Source organism: Artibeus jamaicensis, unplaced genomic scaffold (assembly GCF_021234435.1).
Source record: "Artibeus jamaicensis isolate MK-2021 breed Jamaican fruit bat unplaced genomic scaffold, CSHL_Jam_final contig_374, whole genome shotgun sequence".
NCBI lineage: Eukaryota > Metazoa > Chordata > Mammalia > Chiroptera > Phyllostomidae > Artibeus > Artibeus jamaicensis.
Window position 1 is genome coordinate 804838 of NW_026521808.1, and position 23966 is coordinate 828803.

The 23966-nt window shown below is 38.9% G+C and overlaps 1 protein-coding gene across 2 annotated transcripts in view; it reads left to right on the plus strand.

The window, feature by feature from the left end:
* F8 (coagulation factor VIII) overlaps nucleotides 1-23966 on the plus strand; it is a 203053-nt gene that overhangs the window by 117464 nt on the left and 61623 nt on the right. For both annotated transcript variants that reach the window (XM_053664492.1, XM_053664493.1), the window contains exon 14: nucleotides 5836-8953. In XM_053664492.1, coding sequence (XP_053520467.1) covers nucleotides 5836-8953 — 3118 coding nt within the window. The remainder of the gene's footprint in view (nucleotides 1-5835; nucleotides 8954-23966) is intronic.

The window sequence follows — 23966 nt, forward strand, 5'->3', positions numbered from 1 at the left end:
CAAAGATTTAGAAACAAGAACACAACCAGAACAGACAGAAAATTGAGCTGTACCAAAGTCCGACAACAACAAACCATTCATCCAGACCGGTAAGAGGGTTGAAGTTGGCAGACAGCAGAGAGGGTCCTAGCAGGAGGAGGCAGTAGTTAGCAGAACTAGCTTCGGGGAGGAAATGATGAAACCCAGTGAGACACGCAAGGTGATTGGCTAACCATGGACACACATTCACACTCAGGTAAACCAGGCCGAAAAAAAAAAAAAGGGGGCAGTGAGATAGACCACACAACCCAGGGCCCCAGTAACTGAAAATAAAGCCTAAAAGCACCAAATGAAAAAACTTTAGGGGGTTGAGGTGCCGGCATAGGCTCCCAGCCTCATAAGAGCATTCGTTAGAGAGACCCACAGGGTTCTAGAATGTACACAAGCCCACCCACTCAGGAACCAGCACGAGAAGGGCCCAATTTGCTTGTGAGAAACAGCAGAGGGGACAGAGTGGAACAAGTGCCATTACTCCTTCTCTAACCCTGCCCCCACATACAGCGTCACAACCCAGCAACTGGGTTAACCCGCCCTTGTGAACACCTAAGTCTCTGCCCCTCATACATAACAAGCGCAAACAGACCAAAACATTATGGCTTCAACAAAAGAACAGATCAAAGCCCCAGAGCCAATACTTCTAAGCAACCAAGAGATAGCCAACCTATTTGATGCACAGTTCAAAACACTGGTGATCAGGATGCTCACAGAACTAGTTGATTTTGGTATCAAATCAGATTAAAAAAATGAAGGCTACACTAAGTGAAATGAAGCAAAATGCACAGGGAACCAACAGTGATGGGAAGAAAACTGGGACTCAAATCAATGGAGTGGACCAGAAGGAAGAAAGAAACAACCAGACAAAAAAGAATGAAGAAACAAGAATACAAAAAAAAAAATGAGGAGAGGCTTAGGAGCCTCCAGGACATCTTTAAATGCTCTGACATCCGAATTACAGAGGTACCAGAAGGGAAAGAGGAAGAGCAACAGGCGGAAAAGTTATTTGAACAAGTAATAAAGGAGAACGTCCCCAATCTGGCAAAGGAAATAGACTTCCAGGAAATCCAGCAAGCCCAAAGAGTCCCAAACAAGGTGGACCCAAGGAGGAACACACCAAGGCCCATCATAATTACATTAGCCAAGATTAAAATGAAGGAAAGAATCCTAGAAGCAGCAAGAGATAAGGGGACAGTCACCCACAAAGGAGTTTCCATCAGACTGTCAGCTGATTTCTCAAAAGAGACATTACAGGCAAGAAGGGGCTGGAAAGAAGTATTGCAAGTCATGAAATTCAAAGTCCTACATCCAAGGTTGCTCTATCCAGCAAGGTTTCATTTAGAATGGAAGGGCAGATAAAGTGCTTCTCAGATAAGATCAAATTCAAGGAGTTCATCATCACCAAGCCCTTATTATATGAAATGTTAAAGGGACTCACCTAAGAAAAAGAAGATAAAAAATATGAACAGTGAAAGGACAGCAAACTCACAGTTATTAAGAACCACACCTAAAACAAAAGCCAACTAAGCTGACAGCTCGATAAGGAGCAGAGCAACAGAAATGGAGATCACATGAAGGGTTAGCAACAGGGGAATGGGAGGAGGAGAAGGAGGGAGAAGGTACAGAGAATTAGTAGCATAGATGGTGGGGAGAAATTAGACAGAGGGCAAGAATAGTGTGGGAAATGTAGAAGCTAAAGAACTTAAGACACATGGACATGAACTAAAGGGGGGAATGGTGGGGGAGGGGTATGCAGGGTGGAGGGGAATGAAGGGGGAAAATGAGACAATTGTAATGGCATAATCAGTAAAATAGATTAAAAGATAAATTTCTCATCTCAACTTCAATCTTGGTCTACTCTGATCCAACCTGGTTTTATACCACCCATCAAAAATATGCTTTAAATATCATTAAACTCTTCTTTCAGTTCTCAAACTTATAAATAATTATATCCCCATTTTTAGTGAAATCACAGTAAACTACATAAATGTTCACTGTGGAACCAAATAGGATTACATTTCCTATTTTTATAACTTGTTTAATTGAAACTTCTAACTGCTTTTTCTGTTCTTGTAATTTTTTTCTTTAGTTATTTTTTCCCAATAGTTTCATTATATAACATATTCTTTCTTGCTTAGATAGTGACCTCCAAGACCCATGCATCCTCGTGTGCCACTGTGGGCTGGTTGTCTTTAGGTCTGAAACTAAGTTATCAACTTGGGACTTTTGTTCATCCTCTGGTAGGATAGGTGCCTGGTTCCTAGATCTCATGTCTTCTTATGCTTTTTATTGTTGTTCAGTTATAGTTGTCCCAATTTTTCTTCCCTTGCTCTCCCTGCCTCACCCACTTTCCTACCCTAACCTTCCCACCCCCTACTCCCTTAATCAATCCACACCCCATTATCTATTACCATATGTGTTCCTTGATTACACCCTCCCTCCTCTTTCCCTCATTATTCCTCTCCCTCCTCCCCTGTTGTCACTGTCAGTTTATTCCTTATTTCCATGTCTCTGGTTCTATTTTGCTCATTTTTGTTGTTATTGATTAGGTTCCACTTAAAGGTGAAATCATATGGTATTTGTCTTTCATTGCCTGGCTTATTCACTTAGCATAATCCTCTCCAGTTTCATCCATGCTGTTGCAAAGGGTAGGAGCTCCTTTCTTTCTGCTGTGTAGTATTCCATAGTGTAAAGGTAGCACAATTTTTTTTAAATTTTTTTATTGATTATGCTGTTACAGTTGTTCTATTCCCCCCTTCATTCCCCTCCACCCTACCCCCCCATCCCCACCATTACCCCCCTTTAGTTTTTGACCATGTGTCTCAAGTCCTTTAGATTCTATATTTCCCCATGCTATTCTTGCCCCCCCATCTACTTTCTGTCTACTGTCTATGCTACTTATTTTCTGTACCTTCTCCCCCCATCTCCTCCTCCCACTCCCCTGTTGCTAACCCCTCCTTGAGATCTTCATTTCTATGTTTCCACTCCTGATCTAGCTGTCCTTTTAGTTTGCTTTCATTTTAGGTGTGGTTGTTAATAACTGTGAGTTTGTTGTCCTTTCACTGGTCATGTTTCTTTAACTTCTTTTTCTTAGATAAGTCCCTTTAACATTTCATATAATAAGGGCTTGGTGATGATGAACTCCTTGAATTTGATCTTATCTGAGAAGCACCTTATCTGTCCTTCCATTCTAAATGAAAGTTTTGCTGGATAGAGCAATCTTCGTTGTAAGTCTTTGGATTTCATGACTTGGAATACCTCTTTCCAGCCCCTTCTTGCCTGTAAGGTCTCTTTTGAGAAATCAGCTGACAGTCTGATGGGAACTCCTTTGTAGGTGACTGTCCCCTTAGCTCTTGCTGCTTCTAGGATTCTCTCCTTCATTTTAATCTTGGCTAATGTAATGATGATGTGCCTTGGTGTGTTCCTTCTTGGGTCCAACTTCTTTGGTACTCTCTGAGCTTCCTGGATTTCCTGGAAGTCTATTTCCTTTGCCAGATTGGGGAAATTCTCCTTTATTATTTGTTCAAATAAGTTTTCCACTGGTGGCTGTGCCTTTCCTCCTTCTGGTACCCCTATAATTCCAATGTTGGAGCGTTTAAAGGTGTCCTGGAGGTTCCTAAGACTCTCCTCATTTCTTTGAATTCTTGCTTCCTGGCTCTTTTCTGTTTGGCCATTATTTGCTTTCTTCTGGTCCACTCCATTGCTTTGAGTCCCAGTTTCCTTTTCATTGCTATTGGTGTCCTGTGCAATTCCATTCATTTCAATTAGTTTCGCCTTCATATATTTGTCTAATTTGTGGCTATAATCAACCAGTTCTGTGAGGATCCTGATGACCAGTGTTTTAAACTGTGCGTCTGAGAGTTTTGCTATTTCTTCATCGCTTAGATCTATGGGCTCTGAGGCTTTGAGATCTTGTGACATTTTTGGTCTGTTCTGGCCCTTTAAGTGTCAGAAGCGGTGCCTTGGAGTCCCAGGTCGCTGGATTGTGATGCTGTATGTGGGGGCGTGGTCAGAGTGGGGAAAGGGCAGCGCCCTCCACTGCCGCTTGCCGCAGGGACCCGCCGGCCCCGGTCCAACCGCCCACTCCCTCACCTGTCCGCTCGCGCACAAATGGGCGACCACAGTCAACACGCAGCACTGCTTCCCCACTGTCTCCTCCGCGGTCGCTCGCCTGGTGGCTCACCCGGTCGCTTACTAGGTCCAACCCTGCGCCTGGATTCCGTGCGTCTGGATTCCGCGCCTGAGTCCGTCTGACCGAGTCCTCCTGTGCAACCCCTCACCAGCCGCTGGTTTCGCCCCTTACCGATCAGGCTGAAGAATTTGTTGTTAACGGACTTCCGAAAAGTTCAATTTTCCGTGTTCTGGCTGTGTTTTCTGTTGCTAATATTTAGTTGTCTCTAAACTTGGTTGTGTGAGAAGGCATGGCACATCCACCTATGCCTCCATCTTGGCGGAAGTGGTAGCACAGTTTTTTGATCCACTCATTTACTGATGGGCACTTAGGCTGTTTCCAGCACTTGGCTATTGTAAATAACACTGCTAGGAATATTGGGGTGCATAGGTTCTTTTGAAATGGTATTTCAGGATTCTTAGGGTACAACCCCAGCAGTGGGATCACTAGATCAAAAGACAGTTCCATCTTTAGTTTTTTTGAGGAAATTCCATACTGCTGTCCATTGTGGCTGCACTAGTATGCATTCCCACCAACAGTACACCAGGGTTCCTTTTACCCACGTCCTTGCCAGCCCTAGAAAACATTCTCTAATCACTTCTCAAGGATGGTTGCAGTAGAGGTAGATTTTCTGAATGTTTGTGTATTAGAAAATGTCTTTATTCTCATTTCCCATTTGATTGATTATCTGGCTGCACAGAGTTTTGTGTGCATTAGTTCCAAAATGTGTTTGACCATAGAAGCCTTTTCTATGGAGTTCCATCGTTTTCAAAGGGCTCTTTGGGCAAAGTTTTCCCTTTGAGGGAAACCTGGATTCAGTCGATTTTGTTTGCAGATATTTTGTCAGATGATGAGGCTGTTTAGGTACTCAATGGGTGTAATTTTCACTTACGTTTATGAATCTATTTTACTACCATGAAATTCCCTCACTTGAATAATCCTGTCCACAGTAGAAATTAATATTGCTAACATTTTGGTTGGATTTGTATGTGTATTCTAAACCTAAGTCCTGCTCTATTGTACTTACTTATTCTATAAATTAGTGATGGTAGATGCTAGGCAGTGTGATATACGACTGCAATGCATTATATACTGGGCTGGATACTATTAGCCTCATGTATAAATTGGAAAACTGCAGCTCAGAGAGATCAACTGAGTTGCTTGAAGTCACACAGCTGGTAAATGGTAGAACCAGGATTTGAACCCAGATAATATGACTCTAGAACCTGTGCCACTATGTTATATAGCAATAACAGCTAGTCTATATAAACTTTCCTCATTGTCATAGTCATCATCAGAGTTCTATGTGACTATTAAGACTCTCTACTATTGTATATGTTAATTATATTTCTCCATTTTTATTCCAACATCTATTAACTTTTAATCACAGCCCTTTATTATAGTCACAAACAGATATACCATCACAGCAGCAATGCAAAAACCACTTTTGATATCATTGCTTAACTATTGTTATATGTGTCATAGATTTCACCCAATTACCTGTAATATAATGGTACCAGCTGGTTTGTTTTTTTTTTCATTTGTCTTGGAATAGGGAATACACCCTAATAGAAAACTAGCTTGGGATCTGGGCTATGAGTAACCAGAATCTTATTCTTCTTCATTTCCAGGTCTGTGGGTTCTGGGGTGCCACAACTCAGACTTTCGGAACAGAGGAATGACAGCCTTACTGAAGGTTTCTAGTTGTGAAAGAAACACTGGTGATTATTATGAGGAAACATATGAAGACATTTCAACTTCCCTACTGAATGAAAACAATGTCATTGAACCCAGAAGCTTCTCCCAGAAATCAAGGCACCCCAGCATTAGGCAAAAGCAATTTGAATCCACTATAGCTCCAGAAAATGATATGGAGAAGATTGATCCCTGGTCTAGAGAAAGAACACTGGTGCATAAAGTACAAAGTGTTTCCTCTAGTGATTTGTTGATGCTCTTGGGACAGAATCCTACTCCACATGGATTATCCTTACCTGATCTCCAAAAAGCCATATATGAGGCTGATGATCATTTACCTGGAGCAATAGAAAGAAACAAAGGCCCATCTGAAGTGGCACATATCAGACCAGAGATCAATAACAGTGGGAACAGAATATTTACTCCTGAGTCAGAACTACAAGTAAGATTAAATGAAAATTTAAGGTCAACTATAAAAGTAAAGTTGAAGAAACTTGATTTAAAAATTTCTAGTTTATCAAACAATCTAATGACTTCACCAGCAATTCCACCGGAAGAGTTGGCAGCAGGTACTGAAAAGACAGGCTCCTTAGGACCCTCAAATATGCCAGTTCACTTTAGTAATCAATCTGGCACCAGTGTATTTGACAAAAATGCATCTCATATTATTGTGTCTGATGTGCCTTTGGGTTTGAGTAAGGGAGATAATGATTCTAAGCTGTTAGAAGCAGCTTTAATGAATAGTCAAGAAAGTTCATTAGGAGAAAATGTGTTATCAATAAAGAGTGATAGATTATTTAAAGAGGAAAGAGTTCATGTACCTACTTCGTTGACCAAAGATAATTTTTTATTCAAAGATAATCTGTCTTTAGTAAAGTCAAGCAAGGCACCTGTTACCTCAACCACAAATAGAAAGACTCACACTGATGGACCAACATTATTAATTGATAATAGTACATCAGTCTTGCAAAATATTATATTAAAAAGTAATGCTGAGGTTCAAGAAGCAACTTCTTTGATTCATGATGAAATGTTTATTGACAAAAATACTACAGCTTTGGGGCTAAATTATTTGTTAAATAAAACTACCTTATCAAAAATTATGGACATGGTCCACCAAAAAAAAGAGGGCCCCATTCCAGTAGGTACAGAAAATCCAGATACAGCACACTTCAAGATGCTGTTCTTGCCAGATTCAGAAAATTGGGTAAAAAGGACTCATGGTGAGAACTTCCTAAGCTCTGGACCAAGGCCTGGACTAAAGCAGTTGACATCTTCAGGATCAGAGAAATCTGTGAAATATCATGAGAATTTCTTGTCAGAGAAGAATAAAGTGGTAGTAGAAGAGGATGAATTTATAAAGGATCCGGGACTTAAAGAGATAATTTCTCCAAACCACAAGAGCATATTTCTTACTAACTTGACTAATATCCAAGAAAATTATACACACAATCAAGAAAAAAAATCCCAGAAAGAGATAGAAAGGAAGGAAAAATTAACCCAAGAGAATTTAGTTTTGCCTCATGTGTATACAGTGAATGATACTAAGAATTTTCTGAAGAGCCTTTTATTACTAAGCACTAAGCAAAATGTAAGTGGTTTAGATGAGGGGACATATACTACAGCACTTCAAGACACCAGGTCATTCAACAATTCAGCAAATAAAGCAGGGATTCACATGCCCCATTTCTCAAAAATAAGGGAGGAAGCAAATTTGGAAGGCTTGAGAAATCAAACAAAGCAAGTGGTAGAGGAGTATTCAAGTACCACAAGGAGAGCTCCCAATCCAAGTCAGCAGAACGTTATTGCTCAACGTGACAAGCGTGCTTTAAAACTATTCAGACTCCCAAAAGAAGAAATCAAGCTTGAAGGGGGAGTAATTTTGAATGAGACCTCAACACAGCGGTCTAAAAGCATGAAATATTTGACCCAGGGCACCATCGCACATATAGAGTACAATGAAAAGGAGAAAAGGGCCATTACTCAGTCCCTCTCATCAGATTGTTCTATGAGAAGTCATGGCATCATTCAAACAAAAGGGTCTGCATTACCCATGGCAAAGTTATCAGAATTTCCATCAGTTAGACCTACAGATCTGACTAAGATCCCACCTCAAGACAACTCTTCTTCTCATCTTCTACTATCAGCTTGTAGTTATGCCTTTAGAGAGAGCAGTTCTGGGGTCCAAGAACACAGTCATTTTTTACAAGGAGCCAAAAGAAATCTTTCTCTAGCCTTCCTAATGTTAGAAATGATTAGAGATCAAGAAAAGATTAGCTCTCCAGGGGAAAGTGGCATAATCTCACTCATATACAAGAAACTTGAGAACACTAGTCTCTTGAAATCAAGTTTATCTGAAGCATCTAGAAAAGTTGAAATACTACTTCCTAAAGTTCATGTAGACTCTTTTCCTATGAAAGCTAGCAATAGATCTCCTAGCCACCTGAATCTAATAGAAGAGATCTTCCATCAGAAAACACATAACACTATTAAATTTAATGAAGTAAATAGACCTGGAAAAGTGCCCTTTCTGAAATGGGCAACCAAAAGCTCTGGAAAGACTCCCTCCAAGCTGATAGGTCTCTTTGCATCAGATTATCAATACACTACCCAGACACCAAGAGAAGAGTGGAAATCCCAAGAGAAGTCTCAAGCAGACATCGTTTTTAAGACAAAAGACACAATTTTACCCCTAGACACTTATGAAAACAATCATTCAATAGCAGCAATTAATGAAAGACAAGATAAGACCCAAAGAGAAGCCACTTGGGCGAAACAAGGAGGGACTGAAGAGTTGTTCTTTCAAAACCCACCAGTCTTGAAACGCCATGAAAGGGAAATAACCCTTCCTTCTCTTCAGACAGAAGAAGACAAAAGTGATTATTATGATGCCTTTTCCATTGAAATGAAGAGAGAAGATTTTGACATTTATGGTGAAGATGAAAATCAAAACCCCCGCAGCTTTCAGAAGAGAACACGACACTATTTTATTGCTGCAGTGGAACGACTCTGGGATTACGGAATGAGTAAATCCCCCCATGTACTGAGAAACAGGTATGGGTACATTGATTATTCCTTTGTCCTGCCCTTGTGATCTTTGACTTTACCAGGTGCTGAAACAACAGGAAAGGCACAGCCAATCTGCAGCAGCGAGAGTCCAAAGATTGCTTTATAGAAGAACCCTGAGAACTAGATGGGAAAATCTAGATGAAGCTGTGGAGTAAAGGGAAAGTTAGAGGGCAACACCAACAACAAAAGTTAGAGGATGGTAAATCCAGATGGCATGAAACCCTTACTCTGGTAAGAGTAAGATGGGATGGAGGAGAAGGAGAGGGTCTTACAAAAGTGTAGAAGAGTCAGTAAAGAAGCAGAAGTGGAGAGTGGGTAGAAAGTCAACTTTACCTATCAGCCTTAAGAGCTGCAGTAGAAGACATAGTGACATGAGAGAGCCCTGAAGAGACAGGAGGAAGAAGAGAAGTGTGTGGTAAGAACATTGAGGATATAGGAAACATTGTTTTCTATGGTACTAGGGGTACAGAGGGCAAAGTCAGGGGAGCAGAAGGAGGTTAGGTAGGGGAGAGAAAGCACAGAGAAATTTGGAAGATAAACATAAGGAGAGTCAATCAGTCAACGAATATTTATTGAGCACCTTCTATTATGCTAGACAATTTTGTAGGTGAGTGCAGCAAAATAGAAGCTTAGTTCTATTGGGGACAGCAAAAGATAATAAATTAGTAGAAAAATAAATAGGGGGGTCTTGATGATGCTATTCAGAAGATAGAATTGAATAATATGGTAGAGTAACACTGAGGTGTTACTTTAGCTTTTGTGGTCAGAGAAATCCTTTGTGGAGTTAAGACCTAAATGATGATAAGAGACCAGCTGACAGAGCTCTGAAAGAAGATGTTTCCAGGCAAAGGGAAGAGGAAGTGCAAAGGCCTTGAAAATGGAACTTAGTTAGCATTTTTGAGGAATAAAAAAGGACTAGCATGACTGAAGTACAGTGAAGAACCAGTGGAAGGAGGGCAGGTTGTTGGAAATGATGTAGTAGAGATGAGCAGTGGTCAAAAATATAGGTGCCCTCTTCAGTACTCATTGCAACTTTCCAATCTTGCTTTCTGCTTAAGTGTGCCGATTGCTGCACAGCAACCATCCATTCTCCTGGACTTCTCTTGCATTTTCTGCTTTTTCCTTAAATCTCCGATATGTTTTGCCCATCCTCAAATACCCCTTCTCACTCTTAGCTGATGCTATGCAATGAACCTCCACAGACCCAATATCATAGTTATTGACATCTGTACGCATATACTGTCTTCATGCTTATGACAATAAATGGACTGTGTTCCTAAAACCAAACTCTCCATCCTTTCCCTCTCATAAAATCTTTTGCTTTAGCAATTCTTCATTTGTTTTTTACATCATCAGTTTCTCTTTCTCGAATGAGTCTCATCAGTATCAATCAAACTATATTTTTTCTCCCCATGTAGTTTTAGAAAACATTTAAAACTAATTTCCCCTACTGGCTTCCTTTGCTTCTTTTTCTCTTATTCTTTCTTTAAGCCACTCCAAAGGAGGTTTTTACCTCCATTATTCCATCATAACTATATTTTCAAGGTCATTATTGATTTTGACTCATTTTCAGTCCCCATCTTAGTTGAAATCTCAGTAGTGTTTGGTAGTTGATTACTCCACTTTTTATACATGTTCTCACTTTTTCTCTCTGACACCACTTCTCTTTCAATTTTATGCTAAACTCACTGCCAGTCTTTCTCTGTCAACTTTGCTGGTTCTTCATCTCCCTAACCTTTAATTGTTAGAATTCTCTGGGTATTAGTTCTCCAAACTATCCTCTTTCTCATTTATACTCACTCTTGTGATGATCTATTTATCCTTATGGCTTTAGATACTATGTATATGATGATTTCCTGTTGTAGACTGGGGAAAAACAGATAACAAAACAAGAAAAAACATAATAAATTGCCACTCTAGATTAAAAGTAACATTTTTAATATTAAAAAGGTATGTGTCTATATTTTCCAATTTCTTACAATGCATGTGCACTGCTTCTATGATAACAAAAATCTATTAAAAGTAATAAAATCAACTTTATAAACACATACACATGAATAAACACACACAAAATCCAGTTACTTCTCTCCACCTCAGTGACTACTATCTGGTCTAAACTATAACCAACGCTTATCAAATTATTGTAATAGCCTCTTAACTGGCCTTACATCTTCTAGCCTTGCTTTCATACAGTCTTTTTTCAATATAGCAGCTAATTTTCCAAATTATAATTGTGATTGTTGTTCTCCCCCAGTACATTTCCATATCACCCTGAGTAAATTCCAAAGTCCTCATGATGGCCTTCAAGTTTCTATGAGATGTGACCATCTGAAACCTCTCTGTCCTCATCTCCTACCAGTGTTTCTCATTCACTCTACTCCTAATACACTGACCTCGTGTTTCTTCCTCAAAACAAACAAGTATGCAGCTATCTCTAAACCTTTGTACTTTCTGTTCTCTGCTTAGCATTCCTTCCCCTGATAGCCTAATGTTAGTTCTCTCACTTCCTTCAGGTTGCTGCTCAAATTTCATTTTATCAGTGAGGCTTTCCCTGAACAATGTGTATGCATATATCTCCCACCACTCTTTTTTAATAAACTTTCTATCATCTGAAATATTATACATTTATTTTTATCTTCCTCAATAAGAAGGTAAACTCATTGAGAACACAGAATTTGAAGGTGTTGTTCAATGATATATCCCTATAAATTTCAACAGTGCCTGGTACATGGTAGATACTTAAATATATATATTAGTTAAATTAAATAGCATATAATGGATGTTCTGAGGCAAGAGCAGATATTTCACATATATCCAAACTCCAAAGAATACCACTTAAATGAAGTTGTATAACACAGTTTCCATAGGCAAGAATTGAGGCAGGAGGACTAGTTTCAGTCATCAAGGTAAAAGAAGACAGTTGTTTAGACCAGGGTGGTGGTGGTAAAAATCAAAAGAAACGGAAGGATGTTGACCAAAATGGGAAGATAAGCAGATAGAGCTTGCTGTTAGATTGAGTATGGGGAGAATCTGGGGAGAGGAGTCAAAGAAGGTTATTAGCTTTTGTTTTGAGCAACTAGGAGAATGATGGTGACAAATAATGAAATGTAGAAGGCTTGAGGTTCAACTTATTTATTTGAAGAAACACTCAAGGGTCTGTTTTGTACATATTTACTATGAGGTGCCTATTGGATATCCAAATTGGGATGATAAGTAGGAAGTTGTATATGAGTCTAGAATCCAAGGAAGAGGTCTGTTTTAAAGATATAAATTTGTGAGTCATAAACATATTGATAACATTCAAAATCATTTTGTGGGATCACCAAGGCAGTAAAAGTACATATAAACAAACCATCCCCATTTGAACTAGGTCCCCACAGGGCTACATATTCAAGGTAATGGTGAACCAGTTAACTTGTACTTCATTGACTTACATACCAGTTTTCTGTCAACTGTTTTGTCCATGAAATCTTCATTCTTGATAATAATTTAAGCCAGTCTTGAGTTGGTAGTATGTGCAGACATGTGGCAAACATAAACTTCCCTAGTAAAAGAAACCAACATTCTAGGCTTCAACTTATTTTCACAAATATTTCAGATGCGATGTCTAGAATACAGAGATATTGGGTACAAAACAAAATAATAAATAAGCAAGAAGCCACAGAATGATAAAGAGCCAAAACAAACTAGCAGACTTAAGATCAAAGAATCATCAGATACGCATTAAAACACCTATGCAACATATAGAAAGAATTGGTGAGCTAGTATGTTAAGTAAAAATAAATAAGAAATGCAGTGTACAGAGATTTTTAAATGGAAAATACAAAAAATTAACCTTTTTTTTTTGCTTCCAGCACTTGGCTTTTTAAAAAATTTAATTGTTGTTCAAGTATAACCTATTTTTAATTAAAATATCAGAAGGGCCCTGGCTGGTGTGGCTCAGTGGATTGAGTGCTGGCTTGCAAACCAAAGGGTTGCTGGTTCGATTTCTGGTTGGGGCACATGTCTGGGTTGAGGGCCAGGTCCCCAGTGGAGAGCATTTGAGAAGCAGCCACACATTTATGTTTCTCTCTCTCTCTTTAGACCTCCCTTCCCCTCTCTCTAAAAATAAATAATTTTTTTTAAAATCTCAGAAGAAAAAGAAAGAGTGATTAGAGAAGAAGTAATATTTGAAAAGGTAATAGCTCTCTCAATAGGCCATTTAAATTTAATAGTAAAAGACTGGTTAATGATAAAAGGCACTATAAAACTTCAGAAGAGGACTTCCAGCCAAGATGGAGGCATAGGTGGACACACTGTGTCTCCTCACACAACCAAAAGAAAAACAACAAACTTAAAAACAAAAAACAACCAGAACTGTCAGAAAATCAAACTATATGGAAGTCCTACAAGCAAGGAGTTAAAGAAGAAACATTCATCCAAACCTTTAGGAGGGGCGGAGATGAGCAGTTGGGCCAAGAGGACTTGCAGCAAGGCGGCAGCTGGAGGACCAGGGTGGGCAAGGCGGCAGCTGGTGGACTGGGCAAGGTGATGGCTGGTGGAGCAGGAGATCCCACATTTGTGTGCAGATGAACTGGGAGGAACAACTGGGCAGCAAGACAGACTGTGCAACCAAGGGTTCCAGCACAGGGAAATAAAGCTTCAAAACCTCTGACTGACAACACCTGTGGGGGTTCAGGCAATGGTAGAGATGCCCAGCCTCACAGGACAGTTCATTGAAAAGACCCATAGAATCCTAGAAGGTACAAAAACACTGCTCACCCAGGAATCAGCAGCAGAAGGGTCCAATATGCTTGTGGGGAGTGGGGAAAGGGGCTGAAAGCCCACGAGAGCTGAGCAAGCTGCATTGTTCCCTCTTGGGCCCCTCCCCTGCATACAGTACAACAACGCAGTGACATGGGTTGTCTGGCCCTTAGGTGAATACCTAAGGTTCCATAGCACTGAGACAAAAAGAAATCAGAAAAAAGAACAGATCAAAGCTCCAGAAAAAATACAACTAAGCAATGAAGAGATAGCTGACCTATTAGATCCACAGTTCAAAACACTGGTAATCAGGTAGCTCACAGAATTACTTGAGTATGGTTGCAAAATAGAGGAAAAAGTGAAGGCTATGAAAAATGGCATAGGAAAATGCAGAGGAAACCAACAGTGATGGGGAGGAAACCAGGACTCAAATCAACAGTTTGGACCAGAAGGAAGAAATAAACACTCAGCCAGAATAGAATGAAGAAACAAGAACTCAAAAAAAAAAAATGATGAGAGACCTAGGAATCTTTAGGACAACTTTAAACATCCCAATATCGAAATCACAGGGGTGCCCGAAGGAGAAGAGGAAGAACAAGAAACAAAAAACTTATTTGAAAACACAATGAAGGAGAACTTCCCCAATCTGGTGAAGGAAATAGACTTCCAGGAAGTTCAGGAAGCCCAGAGAGTCCCAAAGAAGTTGAACCCAAGGAAGCACACACAAACACATGTCATCATTGTTACCCAAGACTAAAGATAAGGAGAGAATCTTAAAAGCAGCAAGAAAAAAGGAGACAGTTACCTACAAAGGAGTTCACATCAGACTATCAGCTAATTTCTCAAAAGATATCTTACAGGCAAGAGGTGGCTGCAAAAAGTATTCAAAGTCATGAAAGGAAAGAACCTACATCCAAGATGACTCTATCCAGCAAAGCTATCATTTAGAATGGAAGCGCAAATAACATGCTTCCCAGATAAGGTCATAGACCTTTAAGGTCAAGTTAAAGGGGTACATCATCACCAAGCCCTTATTATATGAAATGTTAAAGGGACTTATCTAAGGAAATAAAGATGATCAAAAACATAAACAGTAAAATGACAACAAACTCACAACTACCAACAACTGAACCTAAAACAGGAAAACAAAAACAAACTAAGCAAACAACTAGAACAGAAATAGAATCACAGAAATGGAGATCACATGGAGGGTATCAGTGGAAGGAGGGGGAGTAGAAGAAAGGGGAAAAGGTAAAGGGGTAAGTAGCATAAATGGTAGGTATAAAATAGACAGGGGGAGGTTAAGAATAGTGTAAGAAATGTAGAAGCCAAAGAACTTATATATATAACCCATGGACATGAAATAAAGGGGAGGGGAATAAAGAGGGGGAGTGGGACAACTTTAATATTATAATCAATAAAATATAAAAAAACTTCATAAGAAAAGAAAAATATTTTGTAGACCATTTGGTTTTTGTCTTTTGCAGTTTTAAGTTATTAGTTTTTAAAATCAGTACTTTTCAAGTATATTTTATTGATTATGCTATTATAGTTGTCCCAATATTTTCCCCCCTTTATACCCTCTCTGCCCTGTACCCCCCAACATTCTACCTCCCTTAGTTCATGTCCATGGGTAGTACATATAAGTTCTTTGACTTTCCTATTTTCTGTACTATTCTTTTATTCTTTCCCTGTCTATTTTATGCCTACCAATTATGCTTCTCATTCCCTGTACTTTTCCCCCATACTCCCCCTTTCCTTCCCCACTGATAACCCTCCATATGATCTCAATTTCTGTGATTCTGTTCCTGCTCTGGTTGTTTGCTTAGTTTCCGGTTTTGTTTTCAGGTTCGGTTGTTGATAGTTTTGAGTTTCTTGTCATTTTATTGTCCACATTTCTATTTCTTAGATAAGTCCCTCTAACATTTCATACAATAAAGGCTTAGTGATGATGAACTCCTTTAACTTGACTTTTTCTGGGAAGCATGTTCTCTGTGCTTCCATTCTAAATTCTAGCTTTGCTGGATAGAGTCATCTTGGATGTATGTCCTTGCCTTTCATGACTTCAAATACTTCTTTCCAGCCTCTTCTTGCCTGTGAGGCTTCTTTTGGGAACTCAGCTAATAGCATTATGGGAGCTTCTTTGTAGGTAACTCTCTTCTTTCCTCTTGCTGCTTTTAAGATTCTGTCTTTATCTTTAATCTTTGGTAATGTAATTATGATGTGCCGTGGTGTGTTACTCCTCGGGTCCAATTTCTCTGGGACTCTCTGGGCTTCCTGGACTTCCTTCACAAGATCAGGGAAGTTTTCCTTCATTATTTGTTTGAATAAGTTTTCAGTTTCTTGCTCTTCCTCTTCTCCATTTGGCAGCCTTATTGTTCAGATGTTGGAGAGCTTAAAGTTGTCTTGGAGGTTTTTAAGCCTCTTCCACTGGCCTGGATGAATGTTTATTTAACTTCTTAGTTGTCAGAGTTCCATGCAATTTGCTATTCTGGCAGTTCTGGTTGGTTTTGTGTGTGTGTGTGTGTGTGTGTGTGTGTGTGTGTGTGTGTGTGAACTAACCAAAAACATCTGGTATTTTATTCATTGAAATTTCAGTATATTTTTTAAAACTCTAAAAAAGATAATACTATAGCCACTCTACAAAACACAAACAATAATTTCATACTATCACCAAATATTCATCACTTAGCATTAAAAGTCCCCTGAATGTATCATAAATGTTTCAAGTTCATTTTAATCAAGATCTAAAATAAGGTCAATAGGTTACAACAATTTAATTTGTTGCCATGTTGCTTTTCTATTTCAGAAAGTCTAAATTTTTCATTTTAATGTTTACCTTTATATTCACATATTAATTGAAATTATTGTTCTCTTCTTTTGCATCTGTAACTTGTCGCTTCCATAGTAAAATGAATGTTAATATTAACTACTAACCTCATTTTCTTCTTTTTCCCCACTCCTTCTCTAAATTCCTTACATAAACTATTTTTCTTAATTTATTTTTTATTCTTGTTCAAATAGAGTTCTCTCCATTTTCACCCCACCACACCTCCCACCCTACCCTCCCCCACCTCCCACACTTTCCCACCTGCTATCCTTGAACCTACCCCCTTTGGCTATGTCCACGTGTCCTTTATACATGTTCCTTGATGGCCCTTCCCCTATTTTCCTCCATCATCTTTCTCCCCACTCCCCTCTGGTTATTGTCAGTTTGTTCTTCAATGTCTCTGGTTATATTTTGCTTGCTTGCTTGTTTTGTTGATTAGGTTCCACTTATAGGTGAAATCATCTGCTTTTTGTCTTTCACTGCCTGACTTATTTCACTTAGCAAATGCTCTCCAGATACATCCTTGCTGTCATAAAGAGTAAGAGCTCCTTCTTTCTGCTGCATAGTATTCCATTGTGTAAATGTACCATAGTTTTTGGATCCACTCATTTACTGATGGGCACTTAGGTTGCTTCCAGCAATTGGCTATTGTAAATTGTGCTGCTATGAACATTGAAGTGCATAGGTTCTTTCAAATTGGTGTTTCAGGGTTCATAGGGTATAATACCAGCAGTGGAATTGCAAGGTCAAAAGGCAGTTCCATTTTTAGTTTTCTAAGGAAATTCCATACTGTTTTCCACAGTGGCTGCACCAGTCTGCATTCCAACCAACAGTGTAGTAGGGTTTCCTTTTCTCTACAACCTCACCAACACTTGTTGTTTGTTCATTTGTTTATGATGGCCAGTGTCACCTGTGTGAAGTGGTATGTCATTGTGGTTTTATTTTGCATCTCTCTAATGGCTAGTGATGCTGAGAACCCTTTCATATGTCTTTGAGCCCTCTGCATGTCCTCCTTGAAGTGTCTGTTCAGTTCCTTTGCCCATTTCTTAATTGGGTTCTTTGTCTACCAAGAGTGGAGTCGTGTAAGACGTTTATAAATTTTGGAGATCAAACCCTTGTCCAAGGTCTTATTTGCAAATATGTTTTCCCATATGGTTGGTTCTCTTTTCATTTTAATGCTGTTTTCTTTAGCCATGCAGCTTTTTATTTTGAAGAGATCCCATTTGTTTATTCTATCCTTTACATCCCTTGCCCTAGGGAACATATTAGTGAAAATATTGTTGCATGGGATATCTGAAATTTCCCTGCCTATATTCTCCTCTAGCACTTTTATGGTGTCACAATTTATATTTAACTCTTTTAATCACCTTGAATTTATTTTTGTGTATGGTGTAAGTTGGTGATTGACTTTCATTTTTTTGCATGTAGCTGTCCAGATCTCCCAACACCATTTGTTGAAGAGGCTATTTTTACTCCATTTTATGCTTCTGCTCCCTTTGTCAAATATTAATTGACCATAGAAACTTGGGTTTATTTCTGGGCTCTCTATTCTGTTTCATTGGTCTATGTGTCTGTTCTTATGCCAGTACCATGCTGTTTTGATTACAGCGGCCCTGTAATATAGTTTGATATCAGGTATTGTGATTCCTCCTACTTTGTTCTTTCTCAAAATTGCTGCAGCTGTTTGGGATCATTTACAGTTCTATATAAACTTTTGGAATATTTGTTCTATATCTGTGAAATATGTCATGGGTATTTTAATAGGGATTGTATTGAATCTATAAATTGCTTTGAATAATATGGACATTTTGATGATGTTAATTCTTTCAATCCATGAACACAGTATATTGTTCCATTTATTTATGTCTTCCTTGATTTTTTCTTTCAGTGTTGTGTAGATTTCTGAGTACAGGTCTTTTACATTCTTGGTTAGGTTTATTTCTAGATACTTTATTTCTTTTTGTTGCTATAGCAAATGGAATTTTTTCCTGATTTCTGATTTTGATATTTCATTGTTGGTGTACCAAAATGGCTTTGATTTCCGAACATTGACTTTGAATCCTGCAGTTTTGCCAAATTCACTTATTAGGTCGAGTAGTTGTCTGGTGGAGTTTATTGGGTTTTCTATGTACACTATCATATGATCTAAAAATAGTGACAGTTTTTCTTCCTCCTTTCCAATTTAGATGCCTTTTATTTCTTCTTCTTTCTCATTGCTGTGGCTAGAACTTCCAATACTATATTGAAGAGAAGTGGTGAAAGTGGACAACCTTGTCTTGTTTCTGATCTTAAGGTGAAAGCTTTTAGTTTTGTCCATTGAGCATGATGTTGGCTGTAGGTCTCTCACATATGGCCTTTATTATGTTGAGGGATACTCCCTCTATTCTCACTTTGTAGACTGTTTTTATCATAAATGGGTGCTGTGTCTTATTAAATGCTTTTTTCTCATCTATTGATATGATCATATGATTTTTGCCTTTCTTTTTGTTTATGTGATGTATTACATTTATTGATTTGTGAATGTTGTCCCATCCTTGCATCCCTGGGATGAATCCCACTTGATTATGTTGTATGATCTTTTTAAGGTATTGCTGAATACAGTTTGCCAATATTTTGTTGAGGATTTTAGCATCTATGTTCATCAGCAATATTGGACTGTAGTTTTCTTTCTTTGTTGTGTCTTTATCTGGTTTTGAAATTAGGATGATGCTGGCTTCATAAAAAGAGTGTGGGAGTTTTCCCTCTTCTTGGATTTTTTGGAATAGTCTGAGAAGGAATGGGGTTAGCTTTTCCTTAAAAGTCTTGTAAAATTGTCCTGTGAAACCATCTAGTACAGGGCTTTTGTGTACCAGAAGTATTTTGACGATTGCTTTAATTTCATCAGCTGTTATCAGTCTGTTCAGGCTTTCTGCTTCTTCTTTATTCAGTTTTGGGAGATTTTTTTTCTAGAAATTTGTCTATTTCACCCTGATTTTCAAATTTCTTGGCATATAGTTTTTCATAGTAATTTCTTACAATTCTTTGTATTTCTGTGGTCTCAGTTGTAATCTCTCATCTTTCACTTCTAATTTTGTTTATTTGGGTCCTCTCTTTTTCTTGATGAGTCTGCTTAAAGGCTTGTCAATTTTGTTTGTCTTTTTAAAGAACCAGTTCTTGGATTTATTGATTCTCTGGATTGTTCTTTTGGTCTCTGGGTCATTTAATTTTGCTCTGATCTTGGTTATTTCCTTCCTTCTAGTTGCTCTGGGCTTTGTTTGTTGTTGTTCCTACAGTTCTTGTAGATGTAGGGTTCGGTTGTTTATTTGAAATGTATCTTTTTTAGGCAGGCCTGTATCATTGTGAACTTCCCTCTCAGGACTGCCTTTGCTGTGTCCCATATGTTTTGTGTTCATTTTCACTTGTTTCCAAAACTTTTTTATTTCTTCCTTGCTCTCATTATTAATCCATACATTGTTTAATAGAATGATATTCAATCTCCATGAATTTTAGTGTTTTTGAGTTTTTCCCTTGAGGTTCAGTTCTAGTTTTGGACCCCTATGGTCTAAGAAAATGGTTGGTATGATTTCCAGTTCCTTGAAATTGTTGAGGCTTGTTTTGTGTCTTATCATGTGGTCTATCTTTGAAAATGTTCCATATACATTTGAAAAGAATGTGTATTTGCTTCTTTGGGATGAAAGGTTCTATATATCTCTTTTCAGTGCATTTGATCTAAGGCATTGTTCAATGCCAAAATATCCTCGATATTTCCTTTGGAAGATCTATCCACTTTTGATAGTAGGGTGTTAAAATCCCTTCATATAAGTGTGTTGCTGTCTATATTTTTCTCAAAGTTCTCCAAGATTTTTATTATTTATTTAGTGCTCCTATGTTGGGTGCATATATGCTTACAATATTTATGTCTTCTTGATTGATTCTTCACTTAAGTATAATGAAGTGTCCTTCAGTGTCTCTTTTTATGGCTTTTGTTTTGAAGTCTATTTTGTCTGATATACATATTGCTACACCAGCTTCCTTGTCCTACCCATTTTCTTGGAATATTTTTTTTCAAAGGCTTCACTTACAGTCTGTGTAGGTCTCTTGTTCTGATGTGGGTCTCTTGCAGGTAGCATATGTGTGGGTTATATTTTCTTATCCATTCATCTCCCCTATGTCATTGATCGAAACATTTAATCCATTAACATTTAAGGTTATTATTGCTATGTACTTATTAACTTTTCCCTCTTTGTACCTGTGTTCCTCTCTCTTTCACTCATTTCCTTCCTCTTCTTATAGCAGTCCCATTAGCATATCTTCCAGTGCTGGTTTAGTGGAGATGTATTCTTTCAGCCTTCTTTTGTCTGGGAAACTCCTTCATTTGTCTTCCATTATAATTGAGAGCTTCATGGGGTAGAATAGACTTGGTTGCAGGCCTTTGCTTTTTATTACTTGGAATATTTCTTGCCATTCTCCCCTGGCTTGTAGTGTTTGTTGAGAAATCCAGCTGGTAGCCTTATCAGAGCTCCTTTGTATGTTACTTTTTGTTTCTGCCTTGGTTGTTTTAAAATTCTCTCTTTGTCTTTAAAACTTGGCATTTTAATTATGATGTGTCTTGGAGTAGGCTTCTTTGGGTTCATCTTGATTTCCTCTGTGCTTCCTGAACTTGCATGGTTTTTCCCCTCTCCAGGTTCAGAAACTTTTCTGTAACTATTTTTTCAAACGGGTTTTATATCCCTTGCTCCTTTTCTTCTGGTATCACTATGATTCAAATGTTGTTGCATTTCATGTTGTCTTGCAGTTCTCTTGAGCTATCTTCATATTTTTTAGTCTTTTTTCATGTGTCTGCTCTACCTGGGTATTTCTTCCTACTGTGTCTTCCAGCTCACCAATTCAGTCCTCTGCTTCATCCAGCCTGCTTGTAATTATTTCCAGTGTGTTTTTTTATTTCAGAAATTGTATTCTTCATTTCTTCCTTGTTCTTGTTTATAGTTTCTATTTCCTTTTTCATACTGTTGTAATTCTCACTTCATTTCTTGTGGTTGTCTGTGAGTTCCTTGAGCATCCTTATAACCATTCTTTTGAATTCTATATCTGATAGTTTTCTTGCCTCCATTTCATTAAGCTCTTTTAGTGGGGAATCTTCCATTCCTTTCAACTGCAGGTTCTTTCTTTGTCTCCCCATTTTGGGTGAGTCTTTTTTTTTCTATGATTCCTGATACTCTGCTTTGCTAGAGTCTTTGTAGGGTGAACTTCTATGTTAGGAGTTCTGTGGGACACAGTGGTGCAGTCTCTTTGATCTCCTTGGCTGGATGCCCTAGGGTTGCCCTTTCTTCCATTTGTGTGGGCTCTCTTATTGTACTTGGGTTTACCTGTTGGTGGTTCCTTTGTTGATGGGTTCTCTCCTCCAGTGCGTTTACTAGTACTCACAACTCCCACCTTATCTTGTATGTGATTGGGGCTGGGTGAAGGTGAAATGAATTAAGACAGCAGGAGAGTATTTTATTGGATTTAACATACCAACAAGTAAAAAACAGGAGATCCTTTGGAGAAGTACAGCAATAACCATGATATTTCACCCAAATAGCCACATTTTATAAAAGGTAAAAAGGAGAGAAGACTATTATTATAGGGGAAAAAGAATGTGAGATGACTCCAAAAAGCAGAACACTAATGCGAGGTTAGATGGTGGGATATAGTGAGAGTAAGGGATAGAAACTTGGCTTGTTGGTAAGAGAATAAAGTTAACCAAATAGTAATAGAGCTCAGGAAGATAGTAAAATGGACCAAGACCAGGGAAGGTTACTGTGTGGGAATTGAAACAACAATAATATGACAAGAAATATATTATCTGAATTAAAAGAATAAAAAGTAAAAGACCAAGAGTAGTGTGTTATTGGAATAGAAGTGAAGTGAAGGAAGAGAAATTAAAATGCAGTATGAAAGGGAGAACAAAGAAAACCAGTCAAACAATGAAATCAAACAAAGAAAACAACATGGAAGATAAATTTAAAAAATAAGATAATAACAAAAGTAATGATAACAAAAATAAAAATAAAAAGTAAAAAATAAAATGCTAGCTTTGTAGGATAGCTAAGTGAAATTTCTGCCAGTTGTTGGTGTTAGTCTTCTGACCACTCTCTGGATCTGTGTTTGGTGCTTTCAGAGCTCCAGGTCTTAGTGTCTTACACTTGGAAGAAAAAAAATGCCTTCTATAGACTTTAAATCTTCCAAGTGGGTTCTGCTGCTCTTCCTGGATGTACAGGCAGAGGGAGGAAGGGCTCTGATTGTTTTCCTTGTGCTTCTGTGTTGGGGGCTCAGTCTAGGCCATAATATTCACAGGTGTCCAACCTCCAGCAAAATCCCTGAAAGTGCTGCATGGCCCCCACTGTCCATATGTGACAAGCCAGCACCTTTAGTCCACCTCATTGTGCCACCCTTTGATTAATCCGTGAGGTGCACCAAGTGGGAGCAATTGGCACCCCTCCTCCATCTTGCTGGCCTGGGTACTGCACATGCATAAAGTCCCTTCAGTTAAAGGGAAAAATAAAAAAATAAAAATAAAGTCCCTTCAGGGCATTTTAGTTCTCCTAATAAATTAGGTCTCTCTGGGGCCTGCTACTCCTCTGAGCCCCTGCTGACCCAATTTGATCAGTTGATGAGGCACCCTCATTTGGAACAAATCACGCCCCTCGTCCTCCCTCTTTGCTGGCCTGGTCACAGGGCAGGAGAGTCCCTTGCCTAGCTGCTGAGAGCCTTTTTTTAAAAAAAAAAAACAAATTCCTCTTGGTTATGCCCTACAGTTCTTAACAAGCTCTTGGCTTTTCACACAGCCCAACTCTCTAACCAGTCCTGAGACTGTCTGGGTCAGGGTCAGTTACAGCCCAACTCTTCTCCCATCTCCAGGTATCACCCTGCTCCCCAATTTCTCTGGTATTGTCCTAGCCAATGACCACAGTCCCAGCTGGGGAACTCTGCCTCTGTGGGTCTCCCACCAAGTCTTTATTCCCCCAGTGACATACCAGAAACATTCAGGTCTCTTCTGGTATGAGACTGGCTTCCCTGCTCTGGGAGGGAAGGGAGCTGTAAAGTTAGTCACTGATTCAGCTCTCCTCCAAAGCCCCTGCTGCATTCATGGTCCCTGGTACTGCAGGCACAGTCTGCAGCAGCCATGGGTCTCTGGCACAGGTCCCAGGAACCTTCCCATGGGCCTACCCAATCTCCTTACCATCTGTTTTTAAAATTTCTCTGCAATCTTTGACTTCCAAACTTAATATAAGCTGGGATTCCGTGGGCTGTTTACTCTGTTCTTCAGAAGATCAGGTAAGTGTCCCAGTTGGGTTCACAAGCAAATGAATTCAGTTCCCACCTACCTCACAGCCATCTTCCATGCCCTGGTGGTTTGTTTTTTAAAATGGTTGTTTTCCTTCCTTTGGTTGTGCAAGGAAGCCA